The sequence below is a fragment of the Etheostoma cragini genome, chromosome 6, assembly GCF_013103735.1.
Source record: "Etheostoma cragini isolate CJK2018 chromosome 6, CSU_Ecrag_1.0, whole genome shotgun sequence".
Lineage (NCBI taxonomy): Eukaryota > Metazoa > Chordata > Actinopteri > Perciformes > Percidae > Etheostoma > Etheostoma cragini.
Genome location: NC_048412.1, coordinates 10,429,889 through 10,449,687, shown reverse-complemented (window position 1 = coordinate 10,449,687; position 19,799 = coordinate 10,429,889). Strand labels below are relative to the sequence as shown.

General features: G+C 39.9%; 1 protein-coding gene and 2 long non-coding RNA genes across 3 annotated transcripts in view; 1 reads left to right on the top strand and 2 right to left on the bottom strand.

Annotated features, from left to right (window-relative positions):
- cmc1 (C-x(9)-C motif containing 1) overlaps positions 1 to 5,475 on the bottom strand; it is a 9,142-nt gene extending 3,667 nt beyond the window's left edge. The window contains exons 1-2 of the mRNA XM_034875288.1: positions 5,367 to 5,475; positions 4,756 to 4,845 (exon numbers count right to left, since the gene is read on the bottom strand). Coding sequence (XP_034731179.1) covers positions 4,756 to 4,845; positions 5,367 to 5,385 — 109 coding nt within the window. The 5' untranslated portion in view covers positions 5,386 to 5,475. The remainder of the gene's footprint in view (positions 1 to 4,755; positions 4,846 to 5,366) is intronic.
- Positions 1 to 8,288, top strand: part of LOC117946860 — a 14,159-nt gene extending 5,871 nt beyond the window's left edge. The window contains exons 2-3 of the long non-coding RNA XR_004657112.1: positions 3,462 to 3,464; positions 8,277 to 8,288. This is a non-coding gene — a long non-coding RNA (uncharacterized LOC117946860). The remainder of the gene's footprint in view (positions 1 to 3,461; positions 3,465 to 8,276) is intronic.
- Positions 1 to 12,674, bottom strand: part of LOC117946861 — a 22,787-nt gene extending 10,113 nt beyond the window's left edge. Inside the window, exons 1-2 of the long non-coding RNA XR_004657113.1 lie at positions 12,664 to 12,674; positions 7,793 to 7,803 (exon numbers count right to left, since the gene is read on the bottom strand). This is a non-coding gene — a long non-coding RNA (uncharacterized LOC117946861). The remainder of the gene's footprint in view (positions 1 to 7,792; positions 7,804 to 12,663) is intronic.
- Between the last annotated feature and the right edge of the window lie 7,125 nt (positions 12,675 to 19,799).

Here is a 19,799-nt window from a genome sequence, read left to right as displayed (position 1 = left end):
AAAAAACAAGGCAACTGATTTCAGCTGGGATTCTGTCTATAATGGAGTCCAATGGAAATTTGTGAGTGACCCCAAACTTTTGACCGGTAGTGTATGTTCATATTATCTAAAAAACAAACAAAACCAAAAAACATATTTGGGGTACTCCAACACTGTCTACATTTCTTTGTTTTACAGCCTTCCAAATCTACAATTTCTTCTAATTTATCTGGAGGTGAATGCAAGCTACAAAACTAAACTGGTGGATATCATATTGTAATGCTTAACCATCATGATAACTAAAATGATCAGTTAAAATAATCATCTAAAACGATCACAACGGGGGACTAAATGAATTCTCCTGTCATACTTCCATTACTGTGCAGTGCGCACTAAGCCCACTGCTCACTCATGCTGGGTATAATAAGACATTAGTAATACAATTTCCTAACTTTAAATGAACAAGTAGTATAGTATGAAGGTTTATTTTTGACCTTTCTTAAATACAAAGACTTTCAATATGCAGGGGTGTATTAAATATAGCAAATGCACAGAGGGATTTGATCAACTTGGACTATAAATTGTATAACTCATTTACAAACCATCATGCATGCATCTATTTAGGGGGTCAACTGAGTTAAAGAAGGCTTAGAAAGACAAGGTAATAGATGCTTTGTGACCTTTACTACTGCAGATATAGTGCCATTATGCATTATTTTGTTCTGTTTACAATCCTTTTTCTATTGCATTCAGATTACATGATCCACTCAGGCTGCGTCCAAATAGCATTCTATGCACTACATACCCAATTTGTGTTCTATCGTTTAATATACCTTTGTGTAAATAAATAGGCATATGTATCTTTTCAGACGCAGTGAGCTGTAATTACGTAACTTTAGGAGCGCCTCCTTGCTGGTTGAAGACACCTAAAGAATAACCATGGTAACTGATGCCAACCTCTGCTCTACAAGGATGGTGAAATAGCGAGCCATAATGTTTTCATCACAAGCAAAAGCCCCAGTGTAGTCTAGCGCAGGCCGCTACCCTCTCCTCCTATCGTCAAAATGGAGATTCACGTAGGACTTGCAAATGTTAGCTGTGTGGGCTACATGGCTTATGGAAAGAGGGGAGGGTGGTGTTGTTGCACTGGGAATAAGGCTAAACTATATGACTACTTGCTTCTTCCTTGGTGGCTGTCGATAATTGTCTGTTATGAATGTCATCATCACTACCACATTGCAATGTGGGGTTTTAAAAGCCAATATTTAGCAAAAATGTGATATCTGGGGCATTAACGAATATTTGTTGACTTTAGTCAGTGTTGCCGGATCACGCGAATGTTTGTTGCTAAGACAGGAACAGATCTAAAAATGTAGTGTCACTGTAGCTATGTTTTACATCCAAATTAAGTGATATCAAATGAACACGTTCGGTTTCATTGGATTTTATCTTGATCGATATACGGCTTGTGTGATAAACGCTGATGAAAACGTTATATGCAGAATAAATAATGGATTGCGATTACGTTTTAGGTCGATTTATGGTTGCAACCCGTCAAAAACTAAAAATAATAAGTTTTAGTTTATTTCTGCCCAGTATTTCCGCTCTGTTTGCGCATACGGTGGGTTTCAACAAAGACAGATGTAAGTGGACGAACAAGGAGACAAGAGAATTTTTGAATTTAGGAACTTGCGAAGGAAATGGCCCATGAAGGTTACAACAAGCCGTGGGACGTCCTCCGGAGTAAATGGAAGGCACTCAAACAGCGAGACAAATGTCTCAAAAAGAGTTGTCTTGCAGCGGTGCTGGAGGGAAAATACATAAATAAATTCATTACATTCATTCATCATCATAGCGATGCATTGATAGCGTTGTTTTCTTATTATAGCTTGATATGTCGCTATCAGCCGGCACATGGGCACTACAACTTGTGCAATATTGATCATCTGTTGGTAGACGGCACAGTCCATTTTGTCTAGAAAAACTTTGCTACCAAATGTTTTTTTGAATGTTTTGTGGTTAAGTGTGAAAATGAACAGCAACACCTTAAAATGTCTTACATCAATTCGATATATTAATTTGATTGCAAAACAGCATGTGACATCATAACGCACAGGTTTATCTTCGCTTTAAAGGCGTTGGATGGAAACACACTTCCCCCAGCTTTATTCACATGAGTTTTTTTTTCTTCAGATAATTTGATTGAAAAGTGGATGGGAACTTAGCTAATGTATAAATATGTCATGAAATATGTTCAAAAAATGAATTAAAAAAATAAAACAGTCCAATTTTTTTTTGTGTAGGGCTGCATGATCTAAGGAACATTTTTATTAGTTTACTTATTGAAAAATATTTAATTTACAAAAAAATCAACAATGAGTATAGTGGGATTTTTGTAAGGATGACTTCCAAACTAAGATTTTTTTTCTTTAGTCTGTATGATACGATTTAGACTGGGACGGTGTTGAGATTTGGATATTGCACTAGTTCATATTGCAATTTCAATAAAATTGTGATTAATTGTGCAGCCCTACTTGGGTGAATATGGGGCAAAAGAATAGGTCATAATCTGTGTTCCCGTATACTTCTCTCATTGTAATCAATACACTCAGGACCTGCCGCTAGACTCCTAAAGAAGCGTTGCGGTAGTGAAACCAACGTGACACAAATACAGGAAATTGCTCTGAGTTGGTCTGGCTTCTAAACCGTCTCTGATGAACAAAGACAGGGACGTCGTTAGACTTTGATGTATCTACAGTGCCTTGCGAAAGTATTCGGCCCCCTTGAACTTTTCAACCTTTTGACACATTTCAGGCTTCAAACATAAAGATATAAAACTTTTATTTTTTGTGAAGAATCACCAGTGGGACACAATTGAGAAGTGGAACGAAATCTATTGGATATTTTACACTTTTTTAGCAAATAAAAATTTTTGCGTGCAAAATTAGGCTCGTTCGAGATGAACTGCGCCTCGCCTGTAAAGTGGACGAGAGCAGGCAGTAGCAGCGGGGGCGGGGACAGAAAGCTGCGGGAAAGTCGGACAGTTTCCAGCCGATTCCAGCCGCCTTTAGGCTGGACAGGAAGTGACAGAAACACTGTGGTGCGATCCCGATTTAATAAAATATAACCAGACCCACATATCAGCTTGAACACTGTCTCCAGTTGTTTTGATTATGAAAGAGTAGCTGGCAAATTGCTCTACATGAGATCTGTTGCTGATTTTAATCAACAACACACTGTAGATGATCCGTGATCTGAACAGATTTAGTTTCTCTGACTTCTAAACGTCACTATCAGCCACACAACACCTGTTCTGTACAGAATAAGTCTTTAAGTCAGACAAATAGCAATTAAAATCCCTCCGATTCAAAAACTATAAAAAGTTTATACAAATCGTCATCATGGTTTAAACCAATCAGGTGTTAAATCAGCTGAGAAGCCGGCGTTTCCCAGCATGCTCTGGGTCCGCCTGGCTCTTGCAGTTCGTGAAAAGTAGGTAAAAAGTGAAAAAGGGGAAAAGTAACTGCGCCGCCTGCGTCTCAGAACTGCGGCCACGTGTGCATGACGTCAGAGCAAGTCGGGATCAAGTCGGACAGAAATCTAACCGGCATGCAACGGGCGCCGATCGCCGGTGATCGATTCTGCGCAGACCTGGCTCATCTCGAACGAGCCTATTATCTGGCCCCTTTACTTTCAGTGCAGCAAACTCACTCCAGAAATTCAGCGAGGATCTCTGAATGATCCAATGTTGTCCTAAATGACTGATGGTGATAAATCGAATCCACCTGTGTGTGATCAAGTCCAAATGAAACCAAAATCAAACTTTTTGGCCACAATGCAAAACGATATGTTTGGCGTAAAAGCAACACAGCTCATCACCCTCAACACACCATCCCCACTGTCAAACATGATGGTGGCAGCATCATGGTTTGGGCCTGCTTTTCTTCAGCAGGGACAGGGAAGATGGTTCAAATTGAGGGGAAGATGGATGCAGCCAAATACAGGACCATTCTGGATGAAAAGCTGTTGGAGTCTGCAAAAGACCTGAAACTGGGACGGAGATTTATCTTCCAACAAGACAAGGATCCCAAACATACATCAAAATCTACAAAGGAATGGCTCACAAATAAACGTATCCAGGGGTTAGAATGGCCAAGTCAAAGTCCAGACCTGAAAACTGCTGTTCACAAACGCTCTACATACAACCTCACTGAGCTCGAGCTGTTTTGCAAAGAAGAATGGGCAAGAATTTCAGTCTGTCGATGTGCAAAACTGATAGACATACCCCAAGCGACAAGCAGCTGTAATCGCAGCAAAAGGTGGCTCTACAAAGTATTAACGCAAGGGGGCCGAATAATTTTGCACGCACCACTTTTCAGGGTTTTATTTGCTAAAAGTTTAAAATAGCCAATAGATTTTGTTCCACTTCACAATTGTGTCCCACTTGTTGGTGATTCTTCACAAAAAATAAAAGTTTTATATCTTTATGTTTGAAGCCTGAAATGTGTCAAAAGGTTGAAAAGTTCAAGGGGACCGAATACTTTCGAAAGGCACTGTAAACTCTAACATTCGAGTAACGCTGTTAAGTAAGATTATCTTTCATTCCTAGTTACATCCAATTTCAAAATGTGTAAAGGAAATGAATTTGTATGTGTGGTGTAAATTTTACCAGCAACGACAACAAAAAACACAACACAATAATGGCTTTTGTCCTGCTTTTCTAAACCAGTTTTACTTATTAAGTTGGACTTTTGGGTAGGGTTCTCACACACACACCTTCAACTTTCTGAGCACAGCGCTCCTTGGCTTTCTCCCTCATCATTTTGGGGATGAGGACATCTTTCTCCACATGCCTCAGGCTGATCTCTGAGAGAGCAAGGCGAACAGAAAGACAGATACACAGGTAAACCATCAGAACCAACGAGGTCGCCATCATCATCATCATCATCATCATCATCATTATCATCCCCCATGTGTTCCTCTTATGTTATGTCTTATGCTAATTATCTAATAATTACTTGACTTTTGCTTTAGTGTACTCACACTAGAGACATACATTCCAACATATATTGTATATTTGCATTCCGGGGAAACATCATCACTGTTCATTACATTCATGCAGACGACCGAACAACGTTCAATGCTATATATCAGTTTTAGACAGGGTACATATAACCTAGTGGAGAGACACGAAGAATAATTATCATTTGCCATTTTTATTTACTTATGCAAGCTAACGTTAGCCACACGAGTCAATTTAACATTGAGTAATGTTCGTCTTCCTGAATAGCTGTAAGAGCTGTAAGAGCGACGTAGCTTGGATACTTAGGTGACGTTATGTCATAATAGGTACGCCAGGCGTTTAAGAGAGCAGACATGTTTAATACCTGTGTTAGCTGCCTCCATCGTGGTAATGTTTCTCAAAACAAATGTGACCTACAGAAGCTCACGTACACTCAAAATACTTCCGCTGACGCTGTTAGGCAACAGAAGAAACTACAAATCCTAGAGTCACGTTCGACGCCGACCTGTGACGATTTCCTGCATGTCTTCCCCTCTCTCTTTTTTCACCTAAGCTGTCCTACAAAATAAAGCGGAAAAAGACCCTAAAAATAAAAAAATAAAAAAAATAAAAATATCAACAACAACAAAAAAACCACACGGTCTTATGGGATTTACCCATTGTTTGTTAATGTTAACAATTTGTGGATTTACCGGTAGATCTCAGCTAACACATTTTACAGTTAGGGTTAGGTTTACAGTCCGGCAGCCCTGCTGTCTTTGCAAATTTATTCAACTTATATTTTAAATCAGAGAGTTGGTGATTTAGATCTATGGTCATTTCTGTTTTAGTTCCTGATGCTTTTGCCGTTTCCATTTATGAGAGACACACAAAATAAATTTTTAATCCACTATTGTGGTTAAGCATAATAATAGTGATGTTTTAAATAATATTATTATTATTATTATTATTATTATTATTATTATTATTATACGTTCAAGGTTTTTGTTGTAATTGTAGTAAAATTAGGTATGAGGTAGGTAAGTTTTAAAACAATCTAACAGCTAAACCCAATCACACCTCCTCATAAAACGAAACAGTTTGCTCCAGAAAAAAAAAACTGCCATTTCTTTGGACATCATTTGATGGTACAGGGCTGGGTATGCTAGTGTAACTTGTCGTTTTGCTTACACTTTCGTGGCATGGATGGAGTAAGAGCACAGAGATAGCTTTGACTGTGTAACTTGATCCACTTTTTAATGACACGCCAAGTGTAGGACAACTCAAGACTCACAACAAAACATGCTTCATCATCTCATCATCATATCCCTTCACCAACCTAACTGTTACTGAATTACAGACGTATGATAAAGTTAGATTTCCATCATTTACACTTTCAAAATGACAGAAAACTAAAAAATGGTGTCTGCAAAAGTTTGGGCAACCTGCAGAGTTTATAGCATGCACCGCCCCCTTTGTTAAGTTGAGACCTGACAGTGTCATGGTTCTCAGTCGTTGTCTGGAAAGACCAAGTGATGTCAATCTTAAGGTTTTAAATGCCCAGACTCATCTGACCATGCCCCAACAATCAGCACCATGGCTTCTTCTAAGCAGTTGTCTAGAAAACTGAAACAAAAAATAGTTGACGCTCACAAAGCAGGAGAAGGCTATTGGAAGATAGGAAAGCGTTTTCAGATGCCAATATCCTCTGTTTGGAATGTAATTAAGAAATGGCAGTATTCAGGAACAGTGGAAGTTAAAGCAAGATCTAGAAGACCAAAAAAAATATCAGACAGAACAGCTCGCAGGATTGTGAGAAAAGCAAGTAAAAACCCACGTTTGACTGCACGATCCATCCAGAAAGACCTGGCAGACACTGGAGTTGTGGTACACCATACACAAGAAAAACTCTTCTATGTCCTCCCCACAAAAATCAGTGTTTGAAGTTTGCAAATGAAAACATAGACAAGCCAGATGCATTGTGGAAACAAGTTCTGTGGACCGAAGAGGTTAAAGTAGGACTTTTTGGCCGGAATGACCAATGGTACGTTTGGAGAAGAAAGGGCCCAGAATTTAATGAAAAGAACTTCTGTCCAACTATTAGGCATGGGGGGGGGGGATCAATCATGCTTGGGGTTGTATTGCAGCCAGTGGCACATGGAACATTTCATGAGTAGAAGGAAAAATGGATTCAATCAAATTTCATCAAATTTCGGACGATAACTTGATGCTATCTGTGAAAAAGCTGAAGTTAAAGAGAGGATGGCTTCTACAAATGGATAATGATCCTAAAGACACCTTAAAATCCACGATGGATTACATCAAGAGGCGTAAACTGAAGGTTTTACCATGGCCTTCACAATCTCCTGACCTCAACATACTTGAAAATCTATGGACAGACCTTAAAAGAGCAGTGTGTGACAGACAGCCCAGAAATCTCAAAGAAATGGAAGACTTTTGTAAGGATGAATGGGCGAAGATACCTTAAACATGAATTGAAAGACTCTTGGCTGGCTACAAGAAGCGTTTATCAGTCTGTGATACTTGCCAAAGGGGGCAGTACAAGCTATTAACTCTACAGGGTGCCCAAACTTTTGCGGACGCCATTTCTTTTTATTTCTGTTATTTTGAAAGTGTAAATGATGGAAATAAAATTTAAATTTTTGTGGCTTTTCTTGGCTTCTTTATGCACATTAATAATAATAATTAATTACGCAATTTTTAACTGGGTGCCTAAACTTTTAAGCTCCCCTGTACACTGTGAAGCTACAATTAATGGAAACATCTGATTTATTTCAGTGACCCTAAAACAAGTTAACTAACTATTCACACAAAAAATGTCTTCTTACATTCTTCCTTTTCTTCAGATGAAATGTCTCCATTTCAATAAATTTCATCTCACACTAATAACACATTAACACAAGGTTTTGTAATTTGTGTGTAATGTCGTTGCTAACCATTGTAGGGAGGTCTTTTTTTAACTGTGAAAGTGTAAAGTGTAGCTTATTTGTTAAATATGATGGTGACATGTTAGAGCCTCTTTGTATATAAGACATGTTTTCCATTTTTCCACAATTTTACCTTTAATTGATTGTTATGAAAGCTCTGATATCTGTAGCATCACTGACAAATTAAACAGTATTCCAAAGTATGGCTGATTTATTATGGCTTTAGTTTTGCCTTATTTAATAACTGGAGGCTACGAGAAACCATCTTTTTTTCTTTGTTTTTTCACATGCAAAATAAAAGACTACATAATAAAGTGAAAACAATTATTTGGACCAACTGGCATGAGTGAAATAAAGCATTATGAATGAGGAAAACTACTCCACTGAAAGAACCTCGACATCCAACCACAATGTTTCTGAGCCTGCACCAGACTGCATGTTGAGCCTGACCACAGTCAGTTGTGTGGCGGACTGGTTGTCTAGATCCCATGCAAGGAGGCCCCACCTGTTCAGTCAAAGCGACAGGTACACACTCACAGACAAAGACACACTGACACCTTGAAGCAATGAACAGGCTTCACACATACTGTTATAGGCTATAGACTACAGTAAGAAACAGGTGTAAGCTACCCACCTCCACATCCAAACCACACATACACACCCAGTGCGCCTTCACAACTCACACTCACCCACACACATCCACAGCAGAGGGGATATAGTGAATCTCTTGCTTGTCTGCCTGAAGTTCTCACGGCTCTCTGACCTTACAACGCTAAAGCTGCTACTTCCACCTCTGTGGAGGAACACATTCTTTTCATCTTAAAATCAAGGCCACAGAGAAAAAAACAATGATTCTTCCTATAAGAAGAAAAAAGACAGATACCACAGGTTGTCACCTGCACACATTGCACACGTTTTTGTTTTGTTTACCCCAGACTTAGACACATACAGCAGATGGACCCACACATCTCCAAGCCCAAAGAAACACCTCCCAGACAGCACACTCTTCTGTTTACAATCCCTCCTGACACCAAGTGGGCATCTGCAGATTTTAATAGCAGCAAAACTGCAGCACTAGCCAAGTTTCCACAACAGGGCCAAGTGGAGCACATGCAAATGATTGCACAATCACCAAACCAAATATGAAAACAATATACATTTCCTTATCTCTTGAATACTTGACAAAACATGAGCTTTTTTATGTTTCATCCTTCAGAAACATATCCCTTTAAAAAAATCCACTTGCCACCATGCAAATAGGGATTGAAATCAAAAGAATTTACTTTTCTATCCACAATAAGGACAAATCTCTCAGACGACGTACATAGTAAACAAAATTCGTATTAATAATGTTTTGATAAAAAAATTAGTAAAACAACAAATTAAGAGCAGAGGCCTAACATTATTGTCTAATGATCAGGATGATATATGTGACAATGAAAATAATAGCACATCATTCACTTTTTGGTTTCTGAACCCTTGCGGGTTTCATTGTCATGAGCTGCATGGAATGGTGGACCCGAGTCAGAGAGAAGCCCGCCAAAAGTTGAGCTTAAAGGTTTATTAAAATAAAAAGTAAATTTCAAACCAACAAAAGAAGTCATTTGAGGGACAGGCAAAAACTAAATCTAAGTGCAGTCCAGGATGCAAGGAACCAGAAACAAACCGACACGGGGAGACACAACACTACAACGACTTGACACAGAACAAAAGAAGCTCAAAGACATACAGAGAGTAACGAGGTAACAAGAGGGCTGGGAAACTGGTGGGAAACGTCAGGCGATCACCGAGCGGGAAAACCCAGGAAGTAAAAGTAAACAAGCCAATAGGAGATAGAGACCCAGACTTCAAAATAAAACAGGAACCAGAATAAATACAAGACCAGACTAAAAATAACACCATACCGTAATCACAAGACATGACACTAACCAGGCTAAGGATTAAACACAGGAATACAGACTACCCTTTTTTGGCTGTAGCTCAGTCCGTAGGGACTGGGGTTGGAAACCGGAGGGTCGTTGGTTCAAGTTCCCGTACGGACCAAAGTACGGAGTGCGGATAGGTAGCTGGAGAGATGCTACTTCACCTCCTGGGCACTGCCAGGTGCCCTTGAGCAAGGCCCCGTACACCCCCAACCGCTCAGGGTGCTGGTTCAGCTGGCAGCCCACTCCCTCTAATATCTCTCCATTTGTGCATGAATAGGACCTGAGCATGTGTGTGTATATCAGGCCTGTGTGTAGTTGTTACTAACAAACAGAGTGTAAATTGTAATTTTCCCACTGGGGTTCAATAAAGTATAAAATTAAAATTAGAAAATGACCACAATAAAACAAGACACCAAACCACAACATTCATAATCAGTTAATTAAAAGATAAAGAACAAGAGAGCCAAAATGCTATAGTCAAACAGTTGTCAGGTGGTTGTCCAAATTCCCTTACTGGCTTTTAAGGCAATCAATTACTGAAGCAACTGCAAATTGTTATTTTATACTAAAACACAGTAGATCTTGCAAGTTCAGCCTTCAAAGACAGTAATCTTAAATTGCTCATATAATGCTAATTTTCAGGTTAATAATTTTATTTAGAGGTCATATCAGAATAGTTTACATGGTTTAATTTCCAAAGAAAAACACATTTCTGTTGCACTGCACATTGTTGTATCTCCTCTTTTCACCCTGTGTGTTGAGCGCTCTGTATTAGCTACAGAGTGGGAAATCTCACTTCTATTCCATCTTTGTTGGGAGTCGCACATGCGCAGTACCTAGGTAAGGACTACTAGCCAGTCAGAAGCAGAGTATGAGGGATTTCCATGCTGGCAGCTAGGCGAGCATTATAACGTGTGTTATGGTGACCCACACTGGTCACAAACGTAAAAGCTGGAATACAAAAGAGCTGTTTGAAGCAGTTTTTGAAAAGGGTTTTCTGTTAGAGATGGTGAGTCCCTTTGGGGTGGTCTTTGGGCTTTGTCACTTTGTAAACCTATAATGCGTAAAAAAAGAAGATATATAACACAATAAAGGAAATTGAAAATGCCAAAAAGCATAATATGAGCACTTTAACCACATTTTTTGATTTCCAGTTCAGCAAACCTACTAGACTCCTACACCCTCTGTGTTCATTTTGTGTCATGTAAGAGTAAAAATCTTATGTATTGAGCCTTTAAGATAATATCATAGTCAGTTAAATACTGTATGATGAAAAATTTAATCGATTCTATGTATTAGGAAAAGAACAAGTAAGCAAGCATCAAGCCCAGTTGGCCCTATAATAGAAACTGCTCACTACCCCAGGTAGCACGCTGGCTTATATGGCAGGGGCACAGGCTCCCAACACTGATCCAATATTACCCAAGCAGCAGGGCCCCATGAACCTGGCAGAAGGAGGTTAGCAAAGTTAAACCCTCTTACTACATGCCTCACTGCTCAGGGCCAACTACCAGCTTCTCCAACTGTCCACTGATGGCCACAAAACAAGGCCCCTGTCAGAGAATGTTAAAGGGTCATTGCCACTGACACTTCTTGCACTTCTGATTCCCCAGGAAACCAGTTATTGATGTATTATTCGTGTATATTCTTAATCTTAGTACAGTAATGAAGAATCCACTAGTAGCGCAGTTAGAAGTGGAGGAAAATGTGTTGCAGCAAGGATGACAAATCCTTTAGTGCAAGAAGTACGGGGCCAGATTTTAACTTGGACCCCAGAGGAAAGTATAATCATGTATGACATGATGGCTAAAACAGACTTTTACAACAGGTTTCGCTGCTCAACACAGTCACAGTGAGAAGGAGGACGTGTGTTCTGATTTCCACGTCAGCTGTGTTGCCCCAGTCCCCTCTCCTCCCTATCTGTGACTTCCAAGACGTCGTACGGGCGGCAGATGGGGTGTAGAGATGAGATTTTAGACAGTGTTTAAGTCTGAGCCACGGGGAGCCTCTTCAGGGTCGATGGAGAGCAGATAATCCCACAACTTGGGTGAGAGGATTACAAACCTACAGGCAGACCTCTGCTGGTGGGTCCTGCTGCGGGGCACCTTACACAGGTCACCCTTGTAAAATTTGGCAGTCGTAATTATTGTCAAAGTCAACTAAGTGTATCTTGATGTTAGGATGAGTCACAGCTTGGAAGCCTCACCTTCTCTTCTTACTGCCTTTTAGTACGGTTTTATTTGATATAAGATTGTATAAAATTCAAAATTAAAAAGTAATGGTAATCTGTGGTGAGTTTGCTAGCGTGATAGTAAAGGCAAGCATTAGGTTTTACTTCATCATCAATCCCTCTGCCTTCCTTTTTTCTCTTTTTCTTTTACCAGACATGTGTCTCAGAAGAAAAAGGATTTATATATATTTTTTGACATCATGATGACAGCCACTGGTGTGTAATGCAAATCTCCAGACACCTATAACTTTAAACGTGTAAAACCAAATTTTAACAATATCAGAAATAACACTAATTACAGAATGCATTATACCATGATATTCAAATGAGCCTAAAAGCCATTTCTTTTTTTGCTCTTTTGCTTTTTTTGGTTATGTTGGCACCACCAGAGCAATGTCAGGATGCATTTCCTCTCAAGCAAGTGAAGGGGTCTGCCACTGTGCTACAATCTGCACCCGCTTCTCAGGCAGGCTAAACCCTTTGACACCACAGTTTTTAATTAAAATTACATTAGGAGTAATCAGCCAGAAGAGTTGGGGATGGAGGTCAGAGGCATCGAGGGAGGGTTGGGGGAGATACACTTTGCACAGATAATGATAAAGGGGGAAGAGAGTGACCCTAAACCGGTGATCTCTACTGCCAGGTCAGTATAGATGTCGCTATTGTCAGGCTTGGTTAGCTTGTGTTTTTGTACTTTTCTGGGGCAACAATACTTTGAGAAAACAGCAATGGAACATTTCTCTTCTCTATCTCACATACAAGTATGATTAAAGAATTCAACTACAATTAGCATGGAGTAAACAGTAAACAAGAGATTGAAGTTCCAAGTTCCAGTTCCAGTTGCTGCATTATTCTCCTGTCCTGTTCCAACATGCTCAGCGGGGATTCAGTAAAATTAAGTAGTTAAAAGTTTTTTTTTATTTTTTATAAGAGACACATCTGGCTTTCTCACTGCATCGATGAAAAGGGAAAGCCAAATGTTAATGTGACTTTCTTCTTCCCAGAAACAGGAGAGGGCTGAAGAGAGAAGACTACAAAGACCCCATTCGTTCTCACTTGAGAGGCTCTCGCCAAGATAATTATAAGCTTTATGAAAGTACACAGCAAAAAGTGGAAGAAACCCACCAAAAGAATGGATAGACAGGAGAAGAAAATTACTTTTCCCCTCTTCCTTCGCTTTATGCCCCCTTTAACAAGAGATGAGTCGCCAATGGATGGAGCAGGCCTTCTTCAGGAGGCATCCCAGGGCTTTTTGCGGCGAGGCAAACAGGAGCGGGGAAGAGCATTCAGCACTTCTTGTGTTTCTGCCATTCATTAAGCCAGCAAACCTTTGACCATTCTACAATGACCAGCGTCTTCCCTCATTACATGGTCCATCAAGATGAAAAGATGAAGAGGACAGAGACTAGGACAACAAGGAGAGCAGAAATGAAGACCACACCATTTGAATAGGGGTTTGGTATAGAATCCACTAGCATTAAACAACACCAAAGAGAACATCTTGTCTTTTGATCAAGTTTTTTTTTTCTCCATCTCTCTCCCCTTTCTCTGAGTACGATCCTCCCTGGGCTTCTGCAACCACATTGCCAACACTGCGCTGAGTGTCTGAATGCGGTTAATTATCTAAAAGGAAAAGTTTGTACCTGTTGAAAAGCTATCCTTGGTTGCTTGGCTTGTTAATGCCAACAAAAAGCAGCCATAGCGAACGGTCAGAGGACACCACATGCTGCGGAAGCCTTTCAGACATGTCTCTAATAAGAATGCAGTCGTGAGAGCGCCTCTGAATGAACACAGGGGAGAAGGAAGATAGGTAGAAAGGAGAAAAGGAAGGGGGAAAAAAATCTTTTACCTCTCCATCTATAATTACTCCAAATGAAGAATAGGCTGAAGAAATGGCTGGGAAGACTTTTCATTATGACAGAAAAAACATCAAGTAGAGAAGGCAAAGCACAAGATCGATAGCTTTCTAATGGATAAAAAAAGTTTTTATAACATCTCAAAAGTAACAATGTTTTAGGCATCAGCGTGTGTGTGCGTGTGTGTGTGTGTGTGTGTGTGTGTGTGTGTGTGTGTGTATGAGGGTGTGCTTATGTTTTCTCTCAAGTACAATCACATCTGTGACTTTTAAATGTAAAAAATTGCCATCCAGACACAATTATGAGTCTTCACTCTGTCAGTCTGACAGTCAGTATGCCCTAGTATAGTCATGCTATGGATCCAGCTGTCTAAATCTTAGCTTTTTGCATGCAATGCCCGTAGATCTTTAGCAATTGCTCTCACAAAATGCAGACACATTTTCCTCTCTTTGCTTCACTTCATCTGATGAAATGAATCCCAGAAGTAAGAAGAGGGCTGCCTCCTCTTTTCTCTCTGTCAGAGTCTGTCTGTTGGGCCTACAGCGATCTTTGTGTGTGCGTGTGAGTGTGCGTGTGTGTCTGTGACTGTGTGTGTGTGACCTGCTGACCTGGGCAGAAGTGTCACCTCGTGCTGTAAATGGCCCTGTTAATGTTTTCACACTATCATAGGGAGAGTGGTGTGTGGTGAAGTTTTGGGAGAGGTAAAGCTTGTAATCTGGCCCTTTACACCTTAAAATACACTGATACATGCAATGTGTTGCACAAACCAGAAATATCTTAGAAATTCAATGTGCACGTGTTCACACCTGTGGACACGAGGGTTAGGTTCTAGTAGATGCAGTTCCAAGTTGATATTCAGCCAATTTCTAGTTTTTTAGTAGCACAGATCAATGTACAGAGAATTTGCAAATATGAAAATTACTTTTGTAGTTAAAGTTGTTAAAAGATAGATGAATTAAATTAAAATGAAAGCTCATCATTCACATTGAATGCTTTACAATCCTAATCTTAGAGGACACACACATTAAATATACCTCCTCTAACCCAATTTGCTCAGCCTCTTTGCCACCATCAGAATATGAATAATTTTTTTTTCTAGTTTTAATCAAGTTTTATTTGTCAATGCTCCTTTTTGAGAAGGCGACTAGCACAGAAAGGTTTGTGAGCAATTGACAGCGCTTTTATGGGATCAGTAGGTGTGTGTATGTCTATAGTAAATCACACTAAAAATGGTGAAAAATACACCTTGCAAGGATGATGCAAATCAAGAACCTATCTTAAAGTAACATGTTTATTCAATACAGACTAGTGGAGTCAACGCTGTTTGTGTGTGTGTGTGTGTGCAACCCAGTATCACACTAAAGCGTGTAATACACCCGCTGGTCCAGGGACAAGAGGCGGGGTACGGAAAACACAGGCCTCACACAGGGGATAGGTGCTAAAATATACAGTGAGAATACTCTAGTGTGAATGTGACAGCTGAGCAATAGGGTGGATATGGAGGAGTTCTGTTTTGTAGACAATGCCAATCTATTTTACTATCAATAGTGGTATATATTTTCATCAGAATACATACGTGGTCTGAAAAAAAGAAAATTATTTTTTTGAAATGTTTTCCCAGACAATTTTCATTTTTGCTCTGAAAGTACTGTATATCTGTATCCTTTCAAATTACTTTGTATTTTGTTTTTGCTAAATCTAGACTTACAGTATAATCATTAGGAAAATGTGAACAATTAAGTATGAAAAGAAAGTGTTTTTGCAGTAACATGCACTGTATGAGATTTTACTGAAAACTTTTTGGAAGATTGTTCTATTTTATAAAATGTTGCCATTTTCTCAGGCATAACTCCTAGCACCCCTAAAGTAACACACACACACACACACACACACACAGACACACACACACACACACACACACAGCACAAGGAGCAAGGAAGCAGCCTCTCAATTATCAACCTCTCCCCACTCCTTTCAACACCTCGTGTTTCTCCGATAATGACTGGATTAAAGCTCTGATAAAGATGCACTTAACCCGTAAACAGCAGTCACCATTCACATACGTTGAAAAGCCAATTAAAACAAGCTGGGACTTCAACAAAGAGTGACAAAGGCCAGACAATATCAGAGGTTTTGTGTTCGAGGGGAAGCATGGATGAGTGTGTCGCTTTAACTTCTGACAAGAGCACAGATTTGGGTCAGGGACATAAAACTAGTTTTAATATCAGATATTGGGGTGAAAAATATTTTATTTTGGGATAAAGAGGGTTCATTTAAGTGGTTTGCACAAGCACCCAAGCACCAAATGGGTCTAATAGTGAGAGTACACTGTGAAAATACGTTTGGTTGTAACTATTGGAAAATATTACAGATGTTGTATGTCAGTTTCATTTATTACTTATATTTATTTGGTATTAGAGTATCTCCTTTGTTGTTTGGTGAGCACTAGCTGCAGGTTTTTTTTATTAAATGAGAACTTTAATTGCCGGATTTGTAATTTTTGCCAAGACACTGTGTCTTCTGAAACAAGACAAAATCTTAAATTTGCTTTTGACATGAAGAAAATTAACAGAGTAAAGATGAAATAGGTACATTGTAAGTATCTAGAAATCATCCAGACATAATTAGTTTACCTGCTTAGTTTTGATCTTTTCCACTGGTAAACAAGAGAGTCTTAGCCACAGGGACTGTTGCTTTTGCAGGTGTTACCAAATTCAGACAGGCCTTTTTTTACTTCCAAACTTCTTAACAAAGCCGATTAATTAACTATCAGGCTTATACCTCTGAACCATAAAGAGCTTACAAATTACCTTGGGGGAAGTGATTACAACCATGGAAAACAATAAATCAATCAATGAATCTAATGAAGCCTGCTTGCCCGCGCTGGCATTTCGCTCTTACTCTTCTTCATCTGTGGAATAACAATGGGAAAGAAGGGGTTCATGGTTAAATTTTTAATCATAATGTGATACCACAGTCAGCAGATTCCCCATATGAGAAAAACATGCTCAGGGTCCTGCCTGTTGGCTCAAAGAGAGGACATAATGCAGAAAATATTCTTTTCACCCCACTAGAGAAAGGGAGACTATTTTAAACAATACAGTGAGTGTATTTGTTCTTTTACTATTGCTGGGCTATTTTATTGAGGCTATGTGGCTGCTGGGTCAACAATATATAGATCTAAGAAATATATGCTCTGTGTGAGAAAAAGCAGAGTCAGAACAAAGTGTAATGAGGGAATTGGTACAATATATTGACTGAGACAGAATCACATATTAAATCTCATCTTTATGTATTTATAAAGATTACAACAAGTATGGGAGAGGGGAAACAGTTGGCCTACTAAATAAGCCTACATTATTGTTAATTGAGCATTTGATGCTCAATTGAAGCCTGTGGGAATTTCTTAAGCAGGGAGGTCAGAGGTCAGCCTTTCAGTGGTAAATATGGGTAAATCCTAAATCGGATCTGCTAGAATGGTAAATGTGGTTGGGTTTAGGCATGGGGAATGGGGTTGGTTAGTGTTGGGGTGAAGGCTCCGACACACCAACCCGAATATCAGGCATCAGACAGTCTGGCGACGTCGGTCTGTTTGGTGCGTTCCAAGCTGTCATCAGTCGGAGGAGCCGTACGCAGCCATTTTGGCCGATCATTAACCAATCTGATTGGTGGAGTGCTAGCCCTTGACTAGCAAAGTAATGCACGAGAAAACCAGAGCTGACACAAACAGTATCTTCTTATTCCTAGCCATCCTATTTTCTTCCATTCAGCGAGTAATGACAGCAACAATCCTTCTTGACAACTATTAACACTCTTCTGACGACACGGACGACAGCGTGCAGAGCATAGACTGTATATTAATGGACAGCGCATGTGTGACGTCACACATTGGTTTGTGGAGATCTGCTATCCGTCGTCAAGTTTGCCAACAAGGGCTCAGCCATCCTGGTTGCAGGTGTGAGGATTTTAGACGTAAGGGATGATTGAAGGTGAAGCCCTTACACTCTACGTTACATTACAAACTTTCCCTGGCAATCACATCATAGCACGCCCTAAAATACCCTGCTTTGTTGCCTGTTTTAAAATTGACTGTAGTGATTGAGACCATGAACCCATTATGAAAATGTCTACTGAGGTTATGAATCAAGTGAGAAGTGGGTCACTTTCTCAAAGACTTCTACAAAAACCAACCTCCTTTCGCAACCTCACGTGTCACCCTCTGCTGGAATTCAGATAGAACGCAGGGTCTTCCACATTTGCAGCACTTCACAGAACCGGATGCGTTGTCCATTAAAATTAGCAGTCCATGGTCTAGAGAGATGTTCCATCATTTCCGGTTTTTATTTTTTGGACAACAATACAGATTAGTGCCGCCTGCTGTTATGGTGGTCTGACGCCTGCTGGTCAGTCTGACTTCCTTTTCTGCCGACGGCTAGCCTTTGAGTTGGTGTGTCAGAGCCTTAAGAATACCAGGATAAGCCAATAGGAGGCAGAGGTGGGCCACAAGGCACATCCTGTGACGATGACATGTCTACTGGATCCAGTCTAGCATCTACCGTAAATATCAGCTCTTCAGCAAGGAGGATTTGAGCAATTTGAGTTGTTGGTTGAAATTTAGCCAATTGGCAGCCTCATTCAAATAAAAGAGAGTGTGTAATAGAAGTAATTGGAATTCCCAATCACCGTCTTGTTTTGAAATTGAACCTCGAAACCTTTTAAGGATATGTTTGTATCACCATGAATCACTGGCCCCTTTCACTCAGCCCAATGCTAGCATGCTGACATGCTATGTAAAATGACACACTGGGATGTCTTTCGCTGTCTTTGCTTGGTTCGATGTAAACAAAGCCCGCATAACGGCAAACTTTCACTGCAGGGCTGTTGCGGAATCTCTGTCTCAGTTTTGTCAAGTCCGTAGCTCATTACTGTGACCTGAGATCGAATTGTTACTGCTTTGGGGGCGGATTTGAGGGGGAGGGGAGGTTGCTGACACTGGCAGATTGATGGGCAGGAACTTTTTACAGTACAGATTGGGTGATAATGAGAAAGTGCTCTAAATGGGCCCTAATTGCTACTGGCCTGAGACTTTTGCAACTTTTCTTTAGATAAGTGATTTTGGCTGAGGAAAGCTTCTAGGAAGATGAGACTAGACACTTGATCATCAGTGAAATGGTATGCACTCTTATAGCAAAAATATACATGCCTATGTACCTGTGTAAATAGAAATAAGCTTCCTTCTGGTTTGAACAAATTTGAAAGACTGATCTAGGTTGGGACCCCATGATAGCATAAAACTGTCCTTTGTCATTGAATGTCAGCATAAGAGCTTTTACAGTATCACTGTAAAGTTGTTAAAACTGTTGCTCCGCCAGTAGTACTCACCATGTAGGTGACACCTCAGAATGCCAATATGGTGTTCCATCAGATTTGAGAATCCAAAAGTAAAAGAATGTGAAGAAACCTTACAAATACCTACAAGTTTACTGTCATTATCATAATCCTGCTCTCTTTCTCTCTCTCACTCTCTGCCAGATCTCTCCTGATAAAGACATCCTTAATCTCAATTGGACTAATTGGTTGAAAAAGGTTAAATAAATAGGATTTACAAGCCTCCTATATTTGTAAAGAGATATTCAGAGAGATAGCCTTCCAGTATAAAGTCATGCAACAGGATCTCATTAGCAAATGCAAATGAGATAACACAATATCTTCGCGGAGAGGCAGAAGTGTATCTCCATGGGATAGCTGGAACATGACAGCTCCAAACCGCCCCCACGCTGAGCACCAAATGTGATGGTCCGCTCCTGCTGCTACTCTTAACAGGATGTAGGACCAAACCATAAATGTAAGAGTGGGGGG